This window comes from Molossus molossus, unplaced genomic scaffold (genome assembly GCF_014108415.1).
Source record: "Molossus molossus isolate mMolMol1 unplaced genomic scaffold, mMolMol1.p scaffold_m16_p_5, whole genome shotgun sequence".
Classification (NCBI taxonomy): Eukaryota; Metazoa; Chordata; class Mammalia; order Chiroptera; family Molossidae; genus Molossus; species Molossus molossus.
The window spans coordinates 63,473,817-63,494,660 of record NW_023425388.1 but is presented as its reverse complement, the minus strand read 5'-3'; the positions used below and the strand labels follow the sequence as shown (position 1 = coordinate 63,494,660).

The following is a 20,844-nucleotide window of genomic DNA, read 5'->3' as shown; positions in this document are numbered from 1 at the left end:
TTGTTGTAATTGATTTCTAGTTTCATGTCATTGTGATCTGAGAAGATGCTTGGTAAGATTTCGATCTTCTTGAACTTGTAGAGACTTAGTTTGTGTCCTAACATGTGGTCTGTTTTTGAGAATGTCCCATGTGCACTTGCGAAGAATGTGAATTCTGCAGTTTTGGGGTGTAATTCTCTGTAGATATCTATTAAATCCATTTGATCTAGTGCATCATTTAGAGTCTCTGTTTCCTTGTTAATTTTTTTTTATCCTCACCTGAGGACATTTTTGCATTTATCTTCAATAGAGCAAGAGGGAGAGAAGGGAGAAGAGAGAGAGAGAGAAACATAAATGTGACAGAGACACATTGACTGGTTGCAACCTGCACAACCCCTATTGGGGCTGGGGATGGACCACAATCAAGGCACGTGCCCTTGGCTGGAATTGAACCTGGGACTCTGGTCTGTGGGCTGACACTCTAACCACTGAGCCATACAGGCCAGGGTTCCTTGTTAATTTTTTGTTTAGAGGATCTATCCAGTGATGTTAGCGGGTGTTGAAGTCCCCTGCTATGATTGTATTGCTGTCAATTTCTTCTTTGAAGTCCTCCAGAAGTTTTAAAATATATTTTGGTGCTCCTGTGTTGGGTGCATATATGTTTACCAAGGTTATATCTTCCTGTTGGATAGATCCTTTCACTATTATGTAGTGGCCTTCTTTGTCTCTAGTTATGGCCTTCAGTTTGAAATCTGTTTTTATCAGGTATGAGTATTGCTACCTCAGCTTTTTTTCCCTTTCCGTTTGCTTGGAAGATTTTTTTCCATCTCTTCATTTTCAATCTATGTGAGTCTTTTATTGTAAGGTGAGTCTCTTGTGAACAACATATATATGAGTCATACTTTCTTATCAGAGCATTCAATCCATTTACATTTAAGGTTATTATTGATATGTACTTATTTATTGCCATTTTTCTTTATTGTGGTTATATTTTTCTTCCTATTTCTTCTACTAATTACAGTAGTCTTTTTAACATTTTTTGCAGTGCTGGTTTTGTGTTAATATATTCCCTTAGCCTTTTTTTTTTTTTGTCTGGGGAGCTCTTTATTTCACCTTTTATTTTGAACGATAGCCTTGCTGGACAGAGTAGTCTTGGATTCAGATCCTTGTTTTTCATTACTTTAATTATTTCATGCCATTCCCTTATAGCCTGTAGTGTTTCTGTTGAGAAGTTAGCTGATAGCCTTATGGGGGTTCCTTTGTATGTAACCTGTTGATTATCTCTTGCTGCCTTTAGGATTCTCTCTTTGTCTTTAATTTTTGGCATTGTAATTAGTATGTGTCTTGGTGTGTGCCTGTTTGGGTTCTACTTACTTGGGGGTTTTCTGTGCTTCTTGAATTTGAATGCCTTCTTCCTTCACCAGGTTAGGGAAATTTTCTGTCACTATTTCTTCAAATATATTCTCTAACCTTGCTCATTTTCTTCTTCTTCTGGGTCTCCTACGATGGGGATGTTGTTACGTTTCCAGTTGTCCCAAAGTTCTCTTAAGCTGTTTTCCTGTTATTTAATTGTTTTTTCTTTTTGGTTTTCTGATTGGGTGATTTTTTTCTACCCTGTCTTCTAATTCACTGATCCAGTCCTCAGGTTCCTCTACTCTGCTGGTTATTTCTTCTAGTGTGTTCTTTATTTCTGCTATGTCATTCTTCATTTCCAATTAGTTGGTTTTCAATATTTCTATATCTTTACCCATGGTGTTGAGCCCTTTACTCATGCTGTTGAGCTTCCTCAATATCATCGCTCTGAACTCTCCCTCTGATAACTTGCTTAACTGTATTTCATTTATCTCATCTTCAGTAGAGTTCGCTTATTCATTCATTTGGGATTTGTTTCTTTGTTTCGCCAATTTGAGTATCTCAGTGGGTTTTAGAGCCTGTCAAATTTTCCCTGTGGGTGTTGGTGTTCCACTAATTGTGGCTCCCTCTACTGGGTTTGGATGAGTATGGGAGGACCCACGTTAAACACCACTGTCAAGTCTTGCTTTCCTGGTTCAGTTATCTTCTAGCTTTTTGCCTGGAGGTTGTTAGTCTCAGTTACTTGATGTGTCTTGGGTTGTATCCCTCAACTGAATGAAAAACTCCCTTAGGTGTTCAGGGTAAGAGGATTTCCAGAGGGTGGGGCAGATGCTGGCTGTTAATAAGCCTCAATTTGCATTTCTCTGGCCTAGCTGGGTGGTGTTAAATTTCTGAGGGAGGAGCTATTTCTTCTCCCTGGGTCTCTAGGAAGGGGCTCTTTGAGTAAGAGGACTACTGTCCTGTGAGGAGGTGATTTAGCAAAAAACTCCCATTCCCCTCTTACCTTTCCAAGCTCCCAAGTGTCCACACAGTTCCAGTCCAGTCTATCCGTCCTCTGCCAGAGCCCAAGGTGGGTGGCTGTAGCTAATTTAGTGCTCTGTCCCAGCCCTCTGTGCTGTGGACCTGGCTTGGGATTTTACCCCAAGGGAGCTGCTAATAAATAGCTAAAACAGCTGCTGTCCGGGGGCTCCCAGCTCACCTGCTCGTGCCTTCGCAGTTCCTACCAGGCTCGATTCAGTGTCCTTTTTCCAGTTCCTAGTTATATGGGTCCTCTCCAGCTGCTTTTCTGTTGCTTTTTCCCGACAATTTGTTCTTATTTTAGTTGTAATTCTAGTGTGGTCCTGGGAGAAGGTCTGTGTAGCTTCCTATCACTCTGCTGCCATTTTGGAATCTTTTTTATAAACTTTTATAGCCTTCATGACTTTTTATAAACCTTTTTACAATTTTCATAAATCTTTTTTTTAGAAATAGCTATTTTTAGAACAAAATCACTTTTTTCCCCTCAAAAATGAATCTCCATATCTCATGCCTTCTATTATCAAAATAATTTTCTATTATCTATATAATTTTCCTCAACTCAATTATAATTTTAACTCTTAGATACCTCAATTTTCAATGATAGGCATGTGAATAGCCAGTATTCTTTATATTATATTGACTTTTGTGAATATATCTTTTTTTTTAAATCCTCATCTGAGGATATTTTTTTTCTCATTTATTTTCAGACAGAGTGGGAGAGAGAGAAAGAGGGAGAGAGAGAAACAATGATGCGAGAGAGACATATCGACCTGTTGCCTCCTGCATGAGCCCAGACAGGGCCGGGGACGGAACTGCAACCACAGTACATTCCCTTGACTGGAACTGAACCCGTGACTCTCTGGTCCATAGGCCAACACGCTAACCAGTTAGCCCAACCAGCCAGGCCTATGCATATATCTTAAGCACATTCTCATTTTCAAGAAACACATCTTCAATAAAGCACAAGATATTACATCAACAGTTTTAAATTTATTTTATGGACTTTCTGTAATAAAAAGCCAAAAGCAAGCAAACTTAAGACTTGTCTAGCAATTAATATTTTAGTATTTCATGTTATTTAAAAATATTTAGATATTTAATACTTTTTATTACATTTATTAATTTTAGAAAGAAATAGCTAAAATAAGTTAAATTGATTTGTTTAATGGCTAAGAAATTTTTTTCTTTTGAAAATATTTATTTTTTACATATTTGTATTTTAAAAGATGGTCCAGGTAAAAGTTTTTGAAAACCAGGTATTTGCATTTCAAAGGTCTTAAGATTTGGTTTTATACAGTCAATTATATAAGCCTTTTAAGATGAATAAGGGGAGGTTTAGGGAAGGTAAAAGGATTTGTTGGGCTTTTGATGTTTTGGAGCCACACCTCTGGCCCTGTAAAGACTGCATTGTAGCCCTGGCTGGTTTGGCTCAGCAGTTAGAGCAGCCTGCAGACCAAAGAGTCATGGGTTTGATTCCAGCAAGGGCATGTACCTCGGTTGCAGTTTGGTACCCAGCCCAGGTTGGGGTCGTGCGGGAGGCAACCAATCAGTGTGTCTCTCTCACACTGATATCTGTCTGTCTCTCTCCCTCCCTCTAACTCTGTCTGATGATAAATGGGAAAATATCCTTGGGTGAGGATTAAAAAAAAAAAAAAAAAAAGACTGCATTGTAAAACAAGGACAGTTTCATTTATTTAGTTTAACACCTCAACAATGGACTGACAAATCCATTCATCCATTTTTGGAATGTTTCTTCCCATTTGGGTATGTTTTTTTAGTTTGCAGATAGTAGTACATAATTTACGGTTGCCTCAGAGTCATAAAGGCTTGGATACATGGAATCTCTGTCCATTTCCCTTGGGAATGGTAAAACAGGTCTAGCTGTAGCATTAGGTAAATAATTTTCTTTTGCTTCCATGGTGGCAGTTTTAGAATGTCCTGGAATTTTGATAATTGCCAATTTTTAAAATTTCTGTATGACACCTAATAATTTTGTCATTTGTTTTCCATTTTTTATGGACTGCCTAAGAAGTCTTGCCAGGCTGGTGTGGCTCAAGTGTATTGAGCATTGTCCTATGGACTGAGAGGTCCCAGTTCGATTCCCAGTCAGGGCATATACCCAGGTTGCAGGCTCAATCCCCAGTCGGGGGCATGCAGGAGACAGCTGATCGATGTATCTCTCTCACATCAATGTTTCTATCTCTCTCTCTCACTTCCTCTTTCTCTGAAAAATAAATAAAATCATATTTTAAAAAAATAAAATTTTTACACCAAAGGTATAGTTACTATCATTGTAAATATTGGCTATTTTATCTTTGGCCAATTGACAAGCCCAAATTAGAATAATTAGGCTTGCTGGGCATATTTTATTCAGGTAAATAAGAACCTTCAATTATGTTCATCATGGAAGTTACTGAATATCCAGCTAGATAACATTCTTGCTTATTTATTTATTTATTTTTTACTTATTGTTATTGTTGAAAGTATTATAGATGTCCCTCCTTTTTCCCCTATTGCCACCCTCCTTCCTACTCCCGTCCCCTTCCTGCCTTCCCCACACTGTTGTCTGTGTCCATTGATTATGCACATATGCATATAAGTTTTTTGATTTATCTCTTTTCGCCCCTCCCCGCTTCCTTTTGAGGTTTGTCAGTCTCACAACCAATTTGTACTGCTTAATCCCTTCACCTTTTTCACCCATTCCCCCAAACTCTCTCCTATCTGGCAACCAACAAAAATTCTTATCTATGAGTCTTTTTATGTTCTGCTTGTTTGTAGATACAGTTGTTGATAGATATGTATTTATTGCCATTTTATTCATATTTTTTATCTTCTTTGTCTTCAAGAAGACCCTTCAACATTTCAAAATGTTTTGGTTGCCCTGGCCGGTTTGGTTCAGCGGTTAGAGTGTCGGCCCAGAGACCAAAGAGTTGCTGGTTCGATTCCGGTCAAGGGCACGTACCTCGGTTGCGGTTTGGTCCCCAGCCCTGGTAGAAGTCATGCGGGAGGCAACTAATCGATGTGTCTCTCTCACATTAATGTTTCTCTCTCTCTCTATCAGTCCCTCTCACTCTGTCTGAAAATAAAATGGAAAAATATCCTTGGGTGAGGATTTAAAAAAAAACAAAACAAAACACCCTGGCCAATTTTGCTCAGTGGTTAGAGCATCAGCCCATGGACCAATGAGTTGCAGGTTTGATTCTGGCCAAGGGCACGTACCTCGGTTGTGGTTCATCCCTGGCCCTGGTTGGGGTCATGCGGGAGGCAGCCAGTTGATATGTTCCTCTCACATTGATGTTGTACCAGGAACTCGTTCATGGGACAATGCTCAATCTACTGAGCCACACCAGCCAGACAATTCTTGCTTATTTTTAAAGATCTATCTGTAAACCAAATTAAGTAAGCATTATTAAGAAGTTTCCTATATACCAATCCTAGGAATAAGAAGGTGGTCAGTAAGCAAAACATAATTGTGGATGTCTTTATTCTGCAAAGAAAGTAGCAAAGTTGCTAGGTTAAGACATATTAAGTTTAAGTGAAATTAGTTGTAGAAGGCAAGAGCCAGTTGGTTGACAGGAGTGATGAGAATTTAGTAGAATTTAATAGACTGAGGAATGTCTTTTGTTTATACAATATGTCTGTAGCAGAAATGGCTGTCATGCAGGGAGGGAACCCTTTGGCTACTGAGTCTAGTTGCTGACTATAATAACCTATAAATCTATGATGATCTATATTTTTGAGTTAAAATTTCTATAATTAAGATGTCCCAGAGTGGAGACTTTAGATAATTCTTCAGAGATTTTATAGTTTATTTCCCTTCTGGGTTCCATTGAATTGGATTAGGTACATATAGAGGCTGGGCCATTCATGAAAAATTTGGAATCTAGTTGTGATAATATTCAGTCAAACTCAGCCATCCTCTGAGCTACATCTTGTTTTTTTGTGGAAGAGGAAAAAATAGGATTTCTTTGAGTCCTTCAGAGTTAATTAGTAGTCCATCTTTAGATATTAGAACTGAAGTATTTTACCTGAGGTAAACAGAATCAGAGTTTGTTCTTTGATATTTATGTTCCTTTATAGTATAGTTAGTTAGTTGTAGTAATAGGTATAGTGTGTTCTTTTGGGAGTCTAGAAATTTGCTAGAGCATAACACTAATCATCCACATGTAAGATTAGAATGGAATATCTAGGAAATTTAACATAATTTTAAAAATCAGCTTTTAGTATTTAAGACACTAGATGTAACTCTCTGTATATCTCTGGAGCATTACTATCCATGTAAACTTGGAATTTCCCCGGTGAAAGTAAGGACACATTGACTTTTTTTTTTTTACTGGAATGCTGAAAAAGGAACTATATAAATCTATTATTGAAAAATATTGGCAATCATAGGAATAACTGATAATATAGTATGTGGATTTGGAACCACAGGATGTCTAAGAATAATTATTTATAGTTCTGAGATTCTGTATAAATTTCTATTTTTTTCATTTGTTTTTTTATTAGGAGAATTACAGGGGCTCGGGCATGGAATTATAAACTCCCCCTTTTTATGATAATTTTAATTTCTCCTAAACTATTAATAAGAAGGGGAGATGTCTTCTTGTAGTCTTTAGCCGTATGCTTTTTTAATAAATCTAAATTCTATTTCAGTTTTCTATAATCTTTAGAGTGGACAGACTTCTCTATAGGAGTTTTCTTACAAACCTTAGTAATTCTGTTGCTTTTTTCTCCCAGAAACCAGTAGGTATAGTAATTGGAATAGGTTAGAATAGCCAGGATGACATGTTTTAACAGTTAAAATTCTTTGCAATCCCATCAGGGTCCTGGAAAAAATTGGGAACAATTGCTTGTTCCTCTTTAGCTGGGACCAGCTTTTTTCCAAAGGGCGCTGTTAGAATTCCTATTCTCATTTTCCCTTAATTTAGTAGGGAGTGGTGGTGGAGGACATTGAAGGGGAATGAAGAAGTGAGGGGAAGGAATAAGGAAGCTTAGAGAGCAAAGGATATAGTGGAGGAGCTATAGAAGGGGGAAGAATGAGGTGTAGGCATTTATTAGCTTCAGTATAGTTCAGAGACAGTCTGTAAAATTTCTTATTAATTTTCCTTTTTTTTTTTTTTTTAAAGAGAAAGAATTTATGTTTTTCCTTAGAAACTTCTAATTTCCAAATTAAGATATGCTTCCCATTCATTCATTCAGTTTAATTTTAGAGTGGGCACTTTTCTAATTTTGCATGCAAAAAGTTAATTTAGACGCCCAAAGATAACTGCATTTTAGCCATTTTAAGTTGATATTGTCTAGTTAAATATTTCCACTTCTGTAAAGCACTTGTAAGTAAAGGCTTCCTATCAGGAATATTAAGGAGGACTGGGGTATGGGAGTTCCCAGCCTTGGAGGCACAACTTCCCATGTTGATTTTAGGGTGTTTTTTGTTTTTGTATCTGCAGAGTCTGAGCAAATTTTCTAGGGGTTTATATAGTGGGTCAAAGTATGCTGCTTATGGGTTGAGCTCCATGAGCTTTCACCCCTCTTCTATGTCTCCATTTCTCTCCTGGCCTCCTAAAACAACCGGGAGGGCTTGGGGAGCTGGGTGACCAATACTCATGGGCATTCCCCCAGAAGAGCCAGTCATTTTAATTACAGTTGAGTTGGAATTTCCCTTTGGGGCTCTTGCATATTTTGAAGAATAACCTCTGACACCTCCACAAAGATTCTTAGTTGCCTAAGAACATCCGAAATTCAGGCTGGAGGGAGGACGTGCTCCTTTATTTTTGGAGCTGAATGAGTTCAACTCTTATTTATACAGTGAAGGTTTTTATTCAGACTCTCAGAAAGCAATTCCAATAGAAAAGCCAGAGTTAAAAATCATTCACCCATTTTTTTCTCCTATCTTGTCTTAGCCTGGTTCTGTCAACCCTTAGCCTTAGTTCCACCTTGCAGATTTAAAAATACAGTTCAAATAAAGTCAACCCTCTACCACAAGCAAGGGAAGATCCTGGATCCAGGAGACAATTCACCCAAGTTTACCCACTGCAACAGGGAGCCGGCAGGCTCAATGAGCCCTTTGCTGGATCCTAGTGCCAGGTCTGGGTCCACAGTGTGGTCCTGGGTGAGCTTCTTTGGAATCCTACCAACTATGCCAAGTAAATGTCAATGTAAGAAATATTCAAACCTGTGAAGAATTTTTGTGAGTTTATTTGAGCCAAACTGTTGAAAATTGCCAGGAAGCAAAATCTCAACAGATTGTGATACTGCTACAGAAAATGTCAGTTTTTTACCTTATTTTATATATTACAATTAAAAGAGGAGACATAAGTGGGTTACCTGAAATTTATCAGTGATAGATAAGGGAGGTGGGAGAAAGCAAAGTGGTGAAACCTCTGGTCTTGGATAAAAAGTAAAATGATAGACACATATTTCTTTCACATAGGTGGGTATAGGGTTGTTAACAGTCAACAATTAATAATAATGAGGGGATTTGTGGCCTTCACAGAGCAGTGCCTATATTTTGAGGGGTTTGGAAAAAGGAAAATTACTTTGACATTCCAAAGATATGTTATTTTGGACGCAAAAAGACAGTATACAGGCTCAGTTAATGTAAAGGTGAGCTTTGTCAGGGAAGATGCTGGCCTAGGACATGACTACCCACCATAAACTGCTTTTAGTTAAAAAGTTTTAATTTCAGACTGTCCTTTGTGTTTATTTTAGGTATCTGAGTTTGTAAGACTGCCATATAGGCACCTCTGAGCTTGTCAGGTTAAACATGTGACCCTTTTCATCTACACTTCATATAGCAATGAAAACTAGGGACTATTGATTTCTAAACTTGGTACCAGTGGTTTTCTATGGCATTTTTGATATATTACTAACTCAGTTTTCTATTTTTGGAATGAAATAAAATTGACTTACCTGAACTGGGCAGGTAAGGATTAATTTAGTCTCTGAGATATACTATCATGAAAAAAATCATATGAAATTGTTGTAGATTTTTCAGTTTTTACCAGTTGCCTCTACTGCTAGTGAAAGTGAAGTGTTTAGTGGTGTTGTGTTCTGATGGCCTGCCAGGAAACAGTTATCACTTAATTTCACACTGTGAACATGTTTAATTCAATGTTTTCAAAGTATGATCCTTAGACAATAGCATAGTAATTACCAGGGGGGAATTTGTTAAAAATGGAAGATTCTTAAGCCCCAGTACACAGTCAGTGGATCAGAATATTTTGGAAGTTGGCCCAGAAACTGACATTTCTAAGCCAACTACCAATTATTTTTATATAGGCTAAAATTTGAGAACTGTATATTTTTTTAAATCAAAGTTTGACTGTTTACTTGATTGCTTTCAGACCCAGGCCTATGTAGTCCTTTTGTCTGTTTTTATAAAGCATGATCAGAATCTAATAAGAGAGGCCATTATGACTTACTTCCTGGTAAAAAGATGAAGGATAGTATTAAAACCAGGAATTCCTTTAGCTTTAAGATTTAAATAATAATTTTTTTGGTTATAAAAATAAGATGTGCCCATTCTGAAATATTATGAAAATTTAGGTAATTATAGGATGATAATCATCTGTAATACTGTTTCCTGGAGATAAGCATTATTCAAATTTTGATATGTTTCTTTCCTATATCTTTTTCTCCATTTATCCCTCCTGTCTTCCTTTTCTTTTCTTTTTTTTTTTTTTTTTAATCCTCACCTGAGGACACTTTTCCATTTTTTGCACAGACAGAGTGGGAGGGAGAGAGAGGAAGGAAGAGAGAGAGAGAAACATCGACGTGAAGGGACACATCGAGTGGCTGCCACCCGCACGACCAACCAGGGTCGGGGACAAACTGCAACCGAAGTACGTGCCCTTAGCGGGAACCGAACCCGGGTCTCTCGGGACCGCAGGCCGACGCTCTAACCGCTGAGCCAAACTGGCCAGGGCACTGTCTTCCTTTTCTTTGCCTTTATGAAAAACGACATTTGGGGTTTTTATCCTGCCTTTTTTCATACCTAACAGATAAGCATTTTACCACAGTATTAAGCTGTTTTTCACAAACATAACTTTTAGTTTCTGCATTATATTCTGTCATATGGGTGTATCTTAATTTATTTAACTATCCCCCTGTTATTGGATGTTTAGGTTGTTTTCAGTTATTTTTGTGAAAAGATGTCTTTCTGTTTAAAATTTTGTCTGACTCTAATTACTTTCCTTAGGATAGGGTTATATAGTATTCAATTTTTTTTTGGTCAAAGGGCATAAATATTATTAAACTCTGTTGCATATTTCCCAATTATTTTGAGAATAGTGTTTATTCCAGTGTTTGCTTCCACATATACTTATGAAAATGCCAGAAATAAGCAAATACTATTTTTTTAAAGTTAATTTGTTAAGAAAAGCCTAGTTAGTAATTGTTTTAATTAGAATATCTTTGATTATTAATGAGTTGAACATTTGTGCATTGTTTATCAGCTTTGACTTTAATTTTTTAACTAACCCAAATTTTCCATTTTGTTTCAGGTCTTCTCTGTCGGTTGAAATGTCTATGATTATATCTGCCTCAGTCATTCGTGTCAGAGATGGACTGCCACTTTCTGCTTCTACTGACAATGAACAAGGCACAGGCGTGCAGGAGTGCAGAAAGTATTTTAAAATGCTCTCAAGGAAACTTGCTCAGCTTCCTGATAGATGTACACTGAAAACTGGACATTATAACATAAAGTAAGAGTTTAGTTTGCTTCATGGAATCACTTGCTCAGTGGTTGTCATTTTAATGAAATTTAAGTGGTTAAAATAGAAATTAGTGTTTGTTTAGTTTAGGAACACTTGTTTGAGTCAAGAATCATGTGGTTCTGAAGTTATACTAAATAGTAGTCATCATTTCATCACCTTTTTAAACATCTGGCTCTAGAAAAATTTATTGTTTTGCACATCTCAGATATGCCATCTTATAAGTTGATCACTAGGTATTTATTGGTGTTCTTAACATGCCCAGGCAAAATGTAATGGGAAATATAAAAAAAAATCTTACATTATATCTGCCTTCAAAAAATTTGTTTATATATTCTAGTGAGAGGGGATAGCATTCATTACTATTTATTGTATATAAAGAAAGTAACATTGGGCAATAGGATACAGAGTGACTTTATGGTGGTCAAGGGTCTCACTGAGAGCAGAGACCTGAAAGATTAGAAAGAAGGCAGTCATACAAAGGATGCTATGGATGAAGAGCACGGCCATGGTAACCACTAAGGCGGAAGACCTTCAGTACGGATCAAGGCATGGAGAGAAGACTAGAGATGCTGAAGCAATATGGACAATTAATAGAGTAGCAGAAGGTGAGGTCAGAAAGGTAGGAATGGGACAGGTAATGTAGGGCCTTCCAGGCTGTGAGAAGGAGTTTGGATTGATTCTAATATAATAGGAAGCAATTGAAGAGTTTTAAGACAGAGAATTATATAATCTGATTCTGGCTTTGAGTAGATCATCTGGTTGTTCTATGAAGAATGGGCTCTAAAGGAGAAAGAGAAAAAGCAGAGAGATCATTTAGGAGACTTTTAGAAAAGTTCAGGCAGAGGTGATTCTAATAACTTGAATGAGGGTGGTAATGATGAGAAGTGGTATTGTGGCTATATTTTGGGAGTAGCACCAACAAATCTTCCTTATGGATTGAACTGGGATGTAAGGAAAAGAGAAGAATCAAGAGTCACCTCTAGATTTTTGCCCTGAGGATCTGCATAGATAATAGGGTTGAAATGAGCAAGACTAGAAATAAATGTTTCAGTGGTAAAAACCAAGAGGTCTGTTTGGACATGGTAAGTCTGACATGCCCATTAGACATCCATGAGGCACTGTCACATAGGTAGCTGGATGTGTAAATCTAAAGTTTAGTGAAAGAAGGACAAGGATGGAGATTTAGATTTGGAGGTCACCTTATGGTTTGTAATTAAAACCATGGGAATAGATAAGACCACCTTGGAGAGCATTCACATGAAACAATTAGATTATAGTTAACTCCTGAACAGTTTGATACTGATTGTGCACACAGTCGGAAATCAGATAAGAACAAGGTCTGTATGGGTTATAATGAAGAGCAAGAGGGCTTCCTTATTGAGAAAAGCCATGAACAATCTCTAGAACAATTAGTAAGATTTGGCTAAGGCAGGGAGGAGAGGCAGAATAAAGAATGTGACCTCTGAGGTATCACCTCACACCTGTCAGAATGGCCACCATCAACAAATCATCAAACAAGTGTTGGCGAGGGTGTGGAGAAAAGGAGACTCTAGTACACTGCTGGTGGGAATGCAGACTGGTGCAGCCACTGTGGAAAACAATATGGTGTTACCTCAAAAAATTAAAAATTGAACTTTCATTTGACCCAGTGATCCCGCTTCTAGGAATATACCCTAAGAAGCCTGAAACACCAATCAGAAAGAATATATGTACCCCCATGTTCATAGCAGCACTATTTACAATAGCTAAGATCTGGAAACAGCCCAAGTGTCCATCAGTAGACGAATGGATAAGAAAGCAGTGGTACATATACACAATGGAGTACTATGCAGCTGTAAGAAAGAAAGATCTCTTATCCTTTGAGATGACATGGAGGGACCTAGAAAGTATTATCCTAAGTGAAACAAGCCAAGCAGAAAAAGACAAATAACCACATGATCTCACTTATATATGGAATATAATGAATATAACAGTCTGAGGAATAGGGTAGACCCAGAAACACGGAAGTAGGGTACAGACTGACAACCCTCAGAAGAGGGAGTGGTGGGGGGTGGGAAGAGATAAACCACAGAACTTATATGCATGTATGCATAACCAATGGACATGGAGAACAAAGCCGGGGACGGGGCGGGGAGGACGGGGTGGAGGGTGTCAATGGGGTATAAAAGGAGAAACATCTGTAACAAAAATAAAATTAAAAAAAAAAAAAGAGTGATAGAAAAATACAGCAACACTAGTAACAGTTCAAAGGTAGTTTTACTTTCTTATAACATTAGTTACAACATAAAAAATATGCCAGAGCCTGTTCTGTTTTAAGCATCCAATATGATGAGATACTCACAGGCATAAACTTATAAGATAATTCATATACTCAAAATAATAAAATATGGTGACTATTACTTAGATTAAAAAAAAAAAGAATGTGACCTCCCTGGCCGGTATGGTTCAGCAGTTGGAGCTTTGGCCTGCGGACCAGAGTCCAGGGTTCAGTTTTCGCTAGGGGCATGTACCAAAAAAAAAGAATGTGACTGTCAGCATGGTGGTCTCTTAAACTGCTTGGCTCTGTGAAGTGAATGGTGATGTAGGGATACTTGTGGGAAACGAGATAGTACTGTGGTACCAGATCCTGGATTCCTCTGAAAGTTTAGATTGACAGATGTTATTTTGATGTAGTAGGTTACAGGAAGCTGTTACCGTAGGTTGGAGGGAAGTGACTTGATTAAAAAAACAGTGCTGAGACAGTGGAATATAGGATGAAATGGAACGTCTGAAGTTATAATTAAGGCCCAAACTAGTAAAATACAAGTGCAAATGTAAAAGAAAATGCCAGCCATAAAACATATAAAAAGAAGAAATGGTTAAGCCTGATAAAATGGAATACTAGAGATGAGGAGAAAGAAGAAACAAAGAAGACTGAATTGGACGGAATGAGGTCTTTGGAAAGGGTTGCTTATGGACTAAGGAAGGGAGGGTGGTGAGGAAGGAGAGAGCAAGATAATGAAGCTCCATTTTGAGCATTTAATTAAAGTTATGACAAGGCAGTCCAGTGGACTGGGATAGAGATTTTGGAATCATTCATATAGAAGTTGAAACTGAGAGTAGAAATACAGAGTTTCTGAGAGGCCCAGAACAGAACTTTAGGGAATGTCCATAATTGCTTGGATCACCTGAGTAATGGTGAGATAATGAGCTGTTATTTTTAATTGGGTTTTCTGAGGGTTTAACTACATAATGGTGGTGGTGATGGTGAGTATATCTAAAATAATGTCTTAGCCTACACCTATTTCCTGGAAGAAAAACTTGAAACCATTTAATATTTTATTTAATAGTCAGAGGCTCTTTGAGTTCCCTGGGTTATTCTAAGTTTTAGTTATTGTTATTGTATAATGCTGTAGACAGATGTCAACATTATAGAAGATTGGTTTGTATGTAGTATATTAATACTGGCTGACATCCTGCACTTAAACACACACACAAAGACACACACACACTCACACACTTAATCAACTTTTTTTTTTATCCTCACCTGAGGACATTTTTGCATTTATTTTCAGATAGAGCGGGAGGGAGACAGGGAGGAAGAGAGAGAAACATCAATACGAGAGAGACACATTGACAGGCTGCCACCCACATGACCCCCAACTGGGGCTGGGGACAAACTGCAACCAAGATAAGTGCCCTTAGCAGGATCCAAACCTGGGTCTCTCTGGTCCATGGGCTGACGCTCTAACCGCTGAGCCAAACCGGACTTAACTTGTTTTTGCAAATGTTTTCTATTTCTCTACCTTATCCTCTCAAAAGTTAGAGTAGAATGCAGTAACATTTATAACACCCCTCTAATTCTATGTTCCAAAAATAAAATTTAAGAATACAGGTAAGAGAATTGTATGAAGGAAAAAAATAAAAATAGGAGAGTAATACACTGGAATAACATTTCCATTTGGAGATACAAACATTTCCTTTTGGAGATATAAATAATTTATTTTTTAATTTACAGTCCATTCATGTTTAGAAAGGGCTACAAATATTCCTTTGAGCTTCCATGTAGCCAAAACAAAAGGGGATAATGGATCATATTTAGGATTCACAGTGTCCATTGAATCAAAACATTGTTTTTCATGTTACTGATGTACATAAAAAGGGACAAACATAACAATGAGCTTTTTATGATTTTTCTTATAATATTCCTTAGTGTAAGGAAATGGCATGATGAAAAAAGTAATTTTATAAGAAAGTTAGGAGTGGGATGAATCATCAGAGGTCTAATCTGGCCTGATTTTCTTTTTTTCTTTTTTTTTTTATCCTTACCCGAGGACACTTTTCCATTTTTTTGGTTCAGATAGAGTGGGAGGGAGAGAGAGGAAGAGAGAGAGAGAGAGAGAAACATCGATGTGAAAGGGACACATCAAGGACTGCCACTGGCACAACCCCAGGGCCGGGGACTAACTGCAACCGAGGTACATGCCCTTAGCTGGAACCAAACCCGGATCTCTCGGGACCACAGGCTGACGCTCTAACTGCTGAGCCAAACCGGCCAGGGCTAATCTGGCCCGATTTAAGGAAACAGTTTAGAAATGTCTAAAGCAGCAGTTCTCAATTCATGGGTCGCGACACCTTTGGGAGTTGAACGACCCTTTCACAAGGGTCACTTAAGACCATCAGAAAACATACATTTCTGATGGTGATTCATAACAGTAGCAAAATTACAGTTAAGAGGCAACAAAAATAATTTTATGGTTGGGGGTCAACACAACATGAGGAATTGTATTAAAAGTTCGCGGCATTAGGAAGGTTGAGAACCACTTGTCTAAAGGAATACATAGGTTACATGACCTTCAGAACCACACATAGAAAAGCCTCGATGCATATTATTTTTGTAGCCAAATTTGAAGAAAGGATTGAACAATAGAGAATTTTTAGTTCTACTTCCTGACAGGAGTCTCGATTTTATATATATACAGATATATATCCATCTATCTATCTATCTATCTATCTATCTATCTATCTATCTATCTATCTATCTTTATATCTATATATATATATATATATATATATATATATATATTATCTTTATTGATTTTAGAGAGAGAGGAGGGAGAGGGAGAGACAGAACCATTGATGAGAGAGAACATCGATTGGCCGCCTCCTGCATGCCTCCCACTGGGGATCAGGCCCACAACCTGGGCATGTGCCCTGACCAGGAATTAACCTGGTGACCTCTTGGTGCATGGGTTGATGCTCAACCACTGAACCACACCAGCTGGGCCAATTTTATATATTTTCTATCATTGATTTGAGCTCTTGTTTGTTGGTTTATAGTTTATTGAGGTTTCGAATACTATATGACAGATTTAGAGCGAAATATATAGAATTGGGAACTTATGTGTTACCTGACTGATTTAAAGCACCGTGAATTTGCCAGATAAAACTCACAGGTCTGTAGTAGTAGTGTTGTAGCAAAGCCTGAAACTGGCACCAGGCGTCAGTCTGCTCTTCTGTCCGTGTTTCTAACTGCTTGCTTTCCTTTAAAGATTTGTACATAGCCTACCTCTTTTGAATCACCTATCTTATCACTACTATTTCTCTGATGATCTCATTCCTTCACAGATCGCTTGTAGTACTTGTTTTACTGACTTTTTCATCACTTTTACCTTATTTCAGTTTACTTTTATAGCTTTTCTCTATATACTATAACTCATTGAGATAATTGATCTGCCCTGGCTTATGTTATTTTTTATTTCTCTTCTCTTAGCATTGTGGTTTACAAATTTGTATAGAAATTGAGGGGTTTTTTTGCTTGTTTTTTTTTTTTTTTGTCGAATACCACTAAACCAAAACAAAATAACTAGATAATTATGTGCTAACTCAAATGGTACCTCAAATTAGATTCTGGTTGAATCGCTATAGGAAGACCATATTTTTGAGAAAAAAATTAGGAGAGTAACATATAAAATTGAGAAAATTCCTTTAATATTCTCTCCTCGTGTATTGGGAAAATGTTGAACTTTATTAGAGTGTAATGACTGAATACTTCAGTTCAGCTAATGGAGCACATTCTGTGGAGCACGGCTTGTGCTGGCACTATGCTTGCACATGTCCTAGTTGCTGCTCAAAGAGGGATGGATGTTTTGGGGGTATTGACCCTGTTCAGAGTGCCATGGAATTAAGTCTTCATTCTCTCCAAAATTCTTCAATTTAACTCATTGGTTTGGGGCAGTGTATGTGTGCATAACTCAGTTTTGTGATTATTTTCACATTACATAGTGATATTACAATTCTCTCTGTTTTAAAATTTTTAAGGGATTCATCTGTTTCATAAGTTGAAGGATATTCTCCTTAAATTGTCATAAATGTTTAATATATAAACATTTGTCACACCCTGGCCAGATTGGCTCAGCAGTTAGAGTGTTGGCCTGTGGACCAGAGAGTCCTGGGTTCGGTTCCTGCCAAGGGCTCATACCTCAGTTGCAGTTTGTCCCCCGCCCCTGTTGGGGTCCTGTGGGTGGCAGCCAGTCAATGTGTCTCTCTCACATCAATGTTTCTCTCTCTTCCTCCCTCTCTCCCTTCTGTCCTGTTTGAAGATAAATGCAAAAATGTCCTTGGGTGAGGATAAAAAAAAACATTTGTCACTACTTAGGAAGAAACAACAATGACTAAAGCAATAATTATGAACCACATGAAAACTAATAATTATGAACCACATGAAAACTAAGTTGTATCATACGAGATCTTAAAGCATTGAGACACTGATATTATGAAAAGACAAACCTCTTTGGGAGGCCAATCATACTTGTGGATTTTAGTGCAAGAAATAGCATTCCTTAGTTTTTTCGCTACGAATTCACTTGAAGTCTGATAATGGCTGCAAGCTTCATAGATTCTCTCCTTACCTGAGGATTCCCTTTTTCCATATCTGTCCCCGGACTGCTGTCTCTAGCCCAGAAGGCTATTTTAGGTTACCTGCCATTTGTTTTTTGTTTCTGGCAGTGCTTTTTTTTTTGGTACGTGCCCCTAGCGGGAACCGAACCCGGGACACTCTGGTCCACAGGCCAACGCTCCAACCGCTGAGCCAAACTGAACTGGCCAGGGCTGACAGTGCATTTCTTTCACTCTTTCGTGTTACTTTCTTTTCTTTTCTGGTACGTGCCCCTAGTAGGAACCGAACCCGGGACTCTGGTCCACAGGCCAATGCTCCAACCTTTGAGCCAAACTGGCCAGGGCTTTGGTGTTACTTTCTGATTACAGGAGTCACAACTTCAACAATGACCCAGTACCTCCAATTGTTAGGCTCTCTACTTATGTTATCATTAAATATCACAACAGCTCTGTGAATGACTAATAAATAGAGCTCTTTCTCATTGCTGAGGGCCAAAACACAACTCATAATATTAGCCTAAGCAAAAAAGGGTATTGTGAAGGGCTTCTGAGTCATCTGGAGCCAGGGCCTCTGATGTTGTTATCAGGAATCTTTCTCTCATTGTTCCAGTCTCTCTCCTTTTGCATGTGGGTATTCTCCATGTATTAGAGAACACTGTACAGGAAGCTTCAGGCTTACTTCATTCCAGCTGAACAACCCCTCTCCTTCATGTTTCAAGAAAAGTACGTTATTGGCCTTGCTGTGTTGTGGCCCATTTATGGAGTAACATTGTGATCAGAGGGCTGAGATACTCTTAGTTAGATCCTGGATTGCATGCTCACCCCTTTGATGGGTAGCTTTGCCATGGTCATATAGAATAGGTAGAGGGGTTGAGATAATTTCACAAAGGGAAGGAGAGAAAGGATGCTGGGCAGCCAGCCATCATAGTATTACCATTCCTTTTTTTATAGACAAGGAAATTGAGTCTTAGGGATGTAAAGAAACTTGTTCAAACTCACAAAACTCATAAGTAGTAGGAATGACAGTCTTTTGTCTTTAGCATTCACATTATTCTCTGGTAACAGAGTTGCCTCCCTTTACCTTTAACATCTCTCTTGACAGGGAGCATTCCTAATTTTCTTAATCCTTTTCACTTTTTATGGAGATAAAAATTAACCAGGGAAAATAATTCAGTGAAACTACCTTCTCTTTTTTTGGTGGAGAAATAATGAGGAACAGAGTATACATGAAGTCTAAGATTGATGAGACAGCAGGGTCTCATTGGAGACTAGGTGTTGGTGGGGAGGGGGCATGGCAGGATAATAATGTAACCCACCAATAGCTACTAAACCACCTGGGGTAAGAAAATAACCTGTGATTCCTACTTTCCTGTTTTGTTTCATTACTAGCATTTTTAAAAATCCTCACCCAAGGATATGTTTATTGATTTTTAGAGAGAGGAAGGGGGAGAGAGAGAGATAAAGAGAGAAAGATCAATGTGAGAGAGAAACATTGATCTGTTGCCTCTTGTACATGCCCCATCCTGGGACTAAACCAGCAACCTGGGTATGTGCCCTGACCAGGAATCAAACCTGCGACCTTTTGGTGTAAGGGGTGACACTGCAAACAACTGTCACACTGGCCAGGGCAGGAGCATTTTTTTTTTTTTTTAATGTTTATTATGGAAAAATCTTTAGCTTTCAGCACCATATATGTTAAATAGGCTGTTATGAACTGGTCCAGGAATCTAATTACTCTTAACAATACGGTTTCTGTGGGAAAATTATTTCTAGGTACTATAAAGTTCTGGAATACTAACCAATAAGTAAATTAGGGATTATCTGTGATGGCTTGTCTAAAAAGCAAGGATCTGCATTCTCTGGAATGTGAAGGTGATAGGGTTAGTGGGGAAAGAGTGAATTAGGAGATAGATTGACTCTGCAGAGAAGGAAATGAAGGATGTCAGAGGCGGATTTTGCTTGCTCTGTGTTTCATCCAAGGCTCTAATGGTGTAATCATTGTTCACCACTTAAAAATCATCTTATCCTCCTTTAGCTTACTATTATAAGTTGCTATCACCTGGCATATTGCATATTAATAAATATTTTCATCTTTAATGAAGTTAAAATTAGTGACTAAAGTCGTTCTCTATTCATGGGATAACTTGTTCATGAGTTACCTCTTCACCATTGGAGGGTAATTGAAAGTTGACCACATAAGAAAATAAGTGAGAAAATATGAAGTTCCTGGTAGAATGCTGCACATGGTGGGCACTTGGTGTTACTGAATTCTCTTTCCAGTTCTTGTCTCCTATTGTTCTACTGATGGCAAAGTCTTATTTTCACCTTGCTTCCTATAAGATATATTTGGTTTAGATTTTTTAAAAATCCTCCCGGTCGGTATGGTTCAGTGGTTGAGCGTCGACCCTAGGCACCAAGAGGTCGCCAGTTCGATTCCCAGTTCACGGCACATGCCCAGGTTGTGGGCCAGATCTCCAGTGAGGAATGTGTAGGAAGCGGCCAGTCGATGTTCTTTCTCATCTATGTTTCTGTCTTTCTCTCCCGCTCCCTCTCCCTCTAAAAATGAATAAAGAATAAAAAGAAAGGACTGAAGGGGTGAGTTAAAAAAAATATCCATCAGGTATACTCAACTTTCATAATGTCAAACTTGACATTTAAATGTTGAAGTGCTTTATTTTAGAGACTGGTATTCAGTGTGGAGGATTCTTTTTCAAAAGTAATATTTTTCTTGTACTTAGCAATTTTAAGTTAATTAGAGGTAGATGGCATGTCCTACTAGAGAACTTTTCTTCACCCAGTAAAGGTGTTCACCAGGTATAGGTGGCTACAAAGGATAAGTATATTTTCCATGTGTAATAGTACAGTTGAAGAATGAAAACTGTATGTCATGCAAATATTAATTATT

The 20,844-nt window shown here is 38.0% G+C and overlaps 1 protein-coding gene across 10 annotated transcripts in view; it reads left to right on the top strand.

Moving 5' to 3' along the window:
* SEC22A (SEC22 homolog A, vesicle trafficking protein) overlaps nt 1-20,844 on the top strand; it is a 91,054-nt gene that overhangs the window by 13,655 nt on the left and 56,555 nt on the right. For 8 of the 10 annotated variants that reach the window (XM_036243613.1, XM_036243612.1, XM_036243618.1 and 5 more), the window contains one exon: nt 10,851-11,051. In XM_036243613.1, the coding sequence (XP_036099506.1) occupies nt 10,870-11,051 (182 nt within the window). In that variant the 5' untranslated portion in view covers nt 10,851-10,869. Of the gene's footprint in view, nt 1-6,881; nt 6,905-8,249; nt 8,505-10,850; nt 11,052-20,844 lie in introns of those variants that run through there. The other 2 variants (XM_036243611.1, XM_036243614.1) reach the window with 2 other exon arrangements.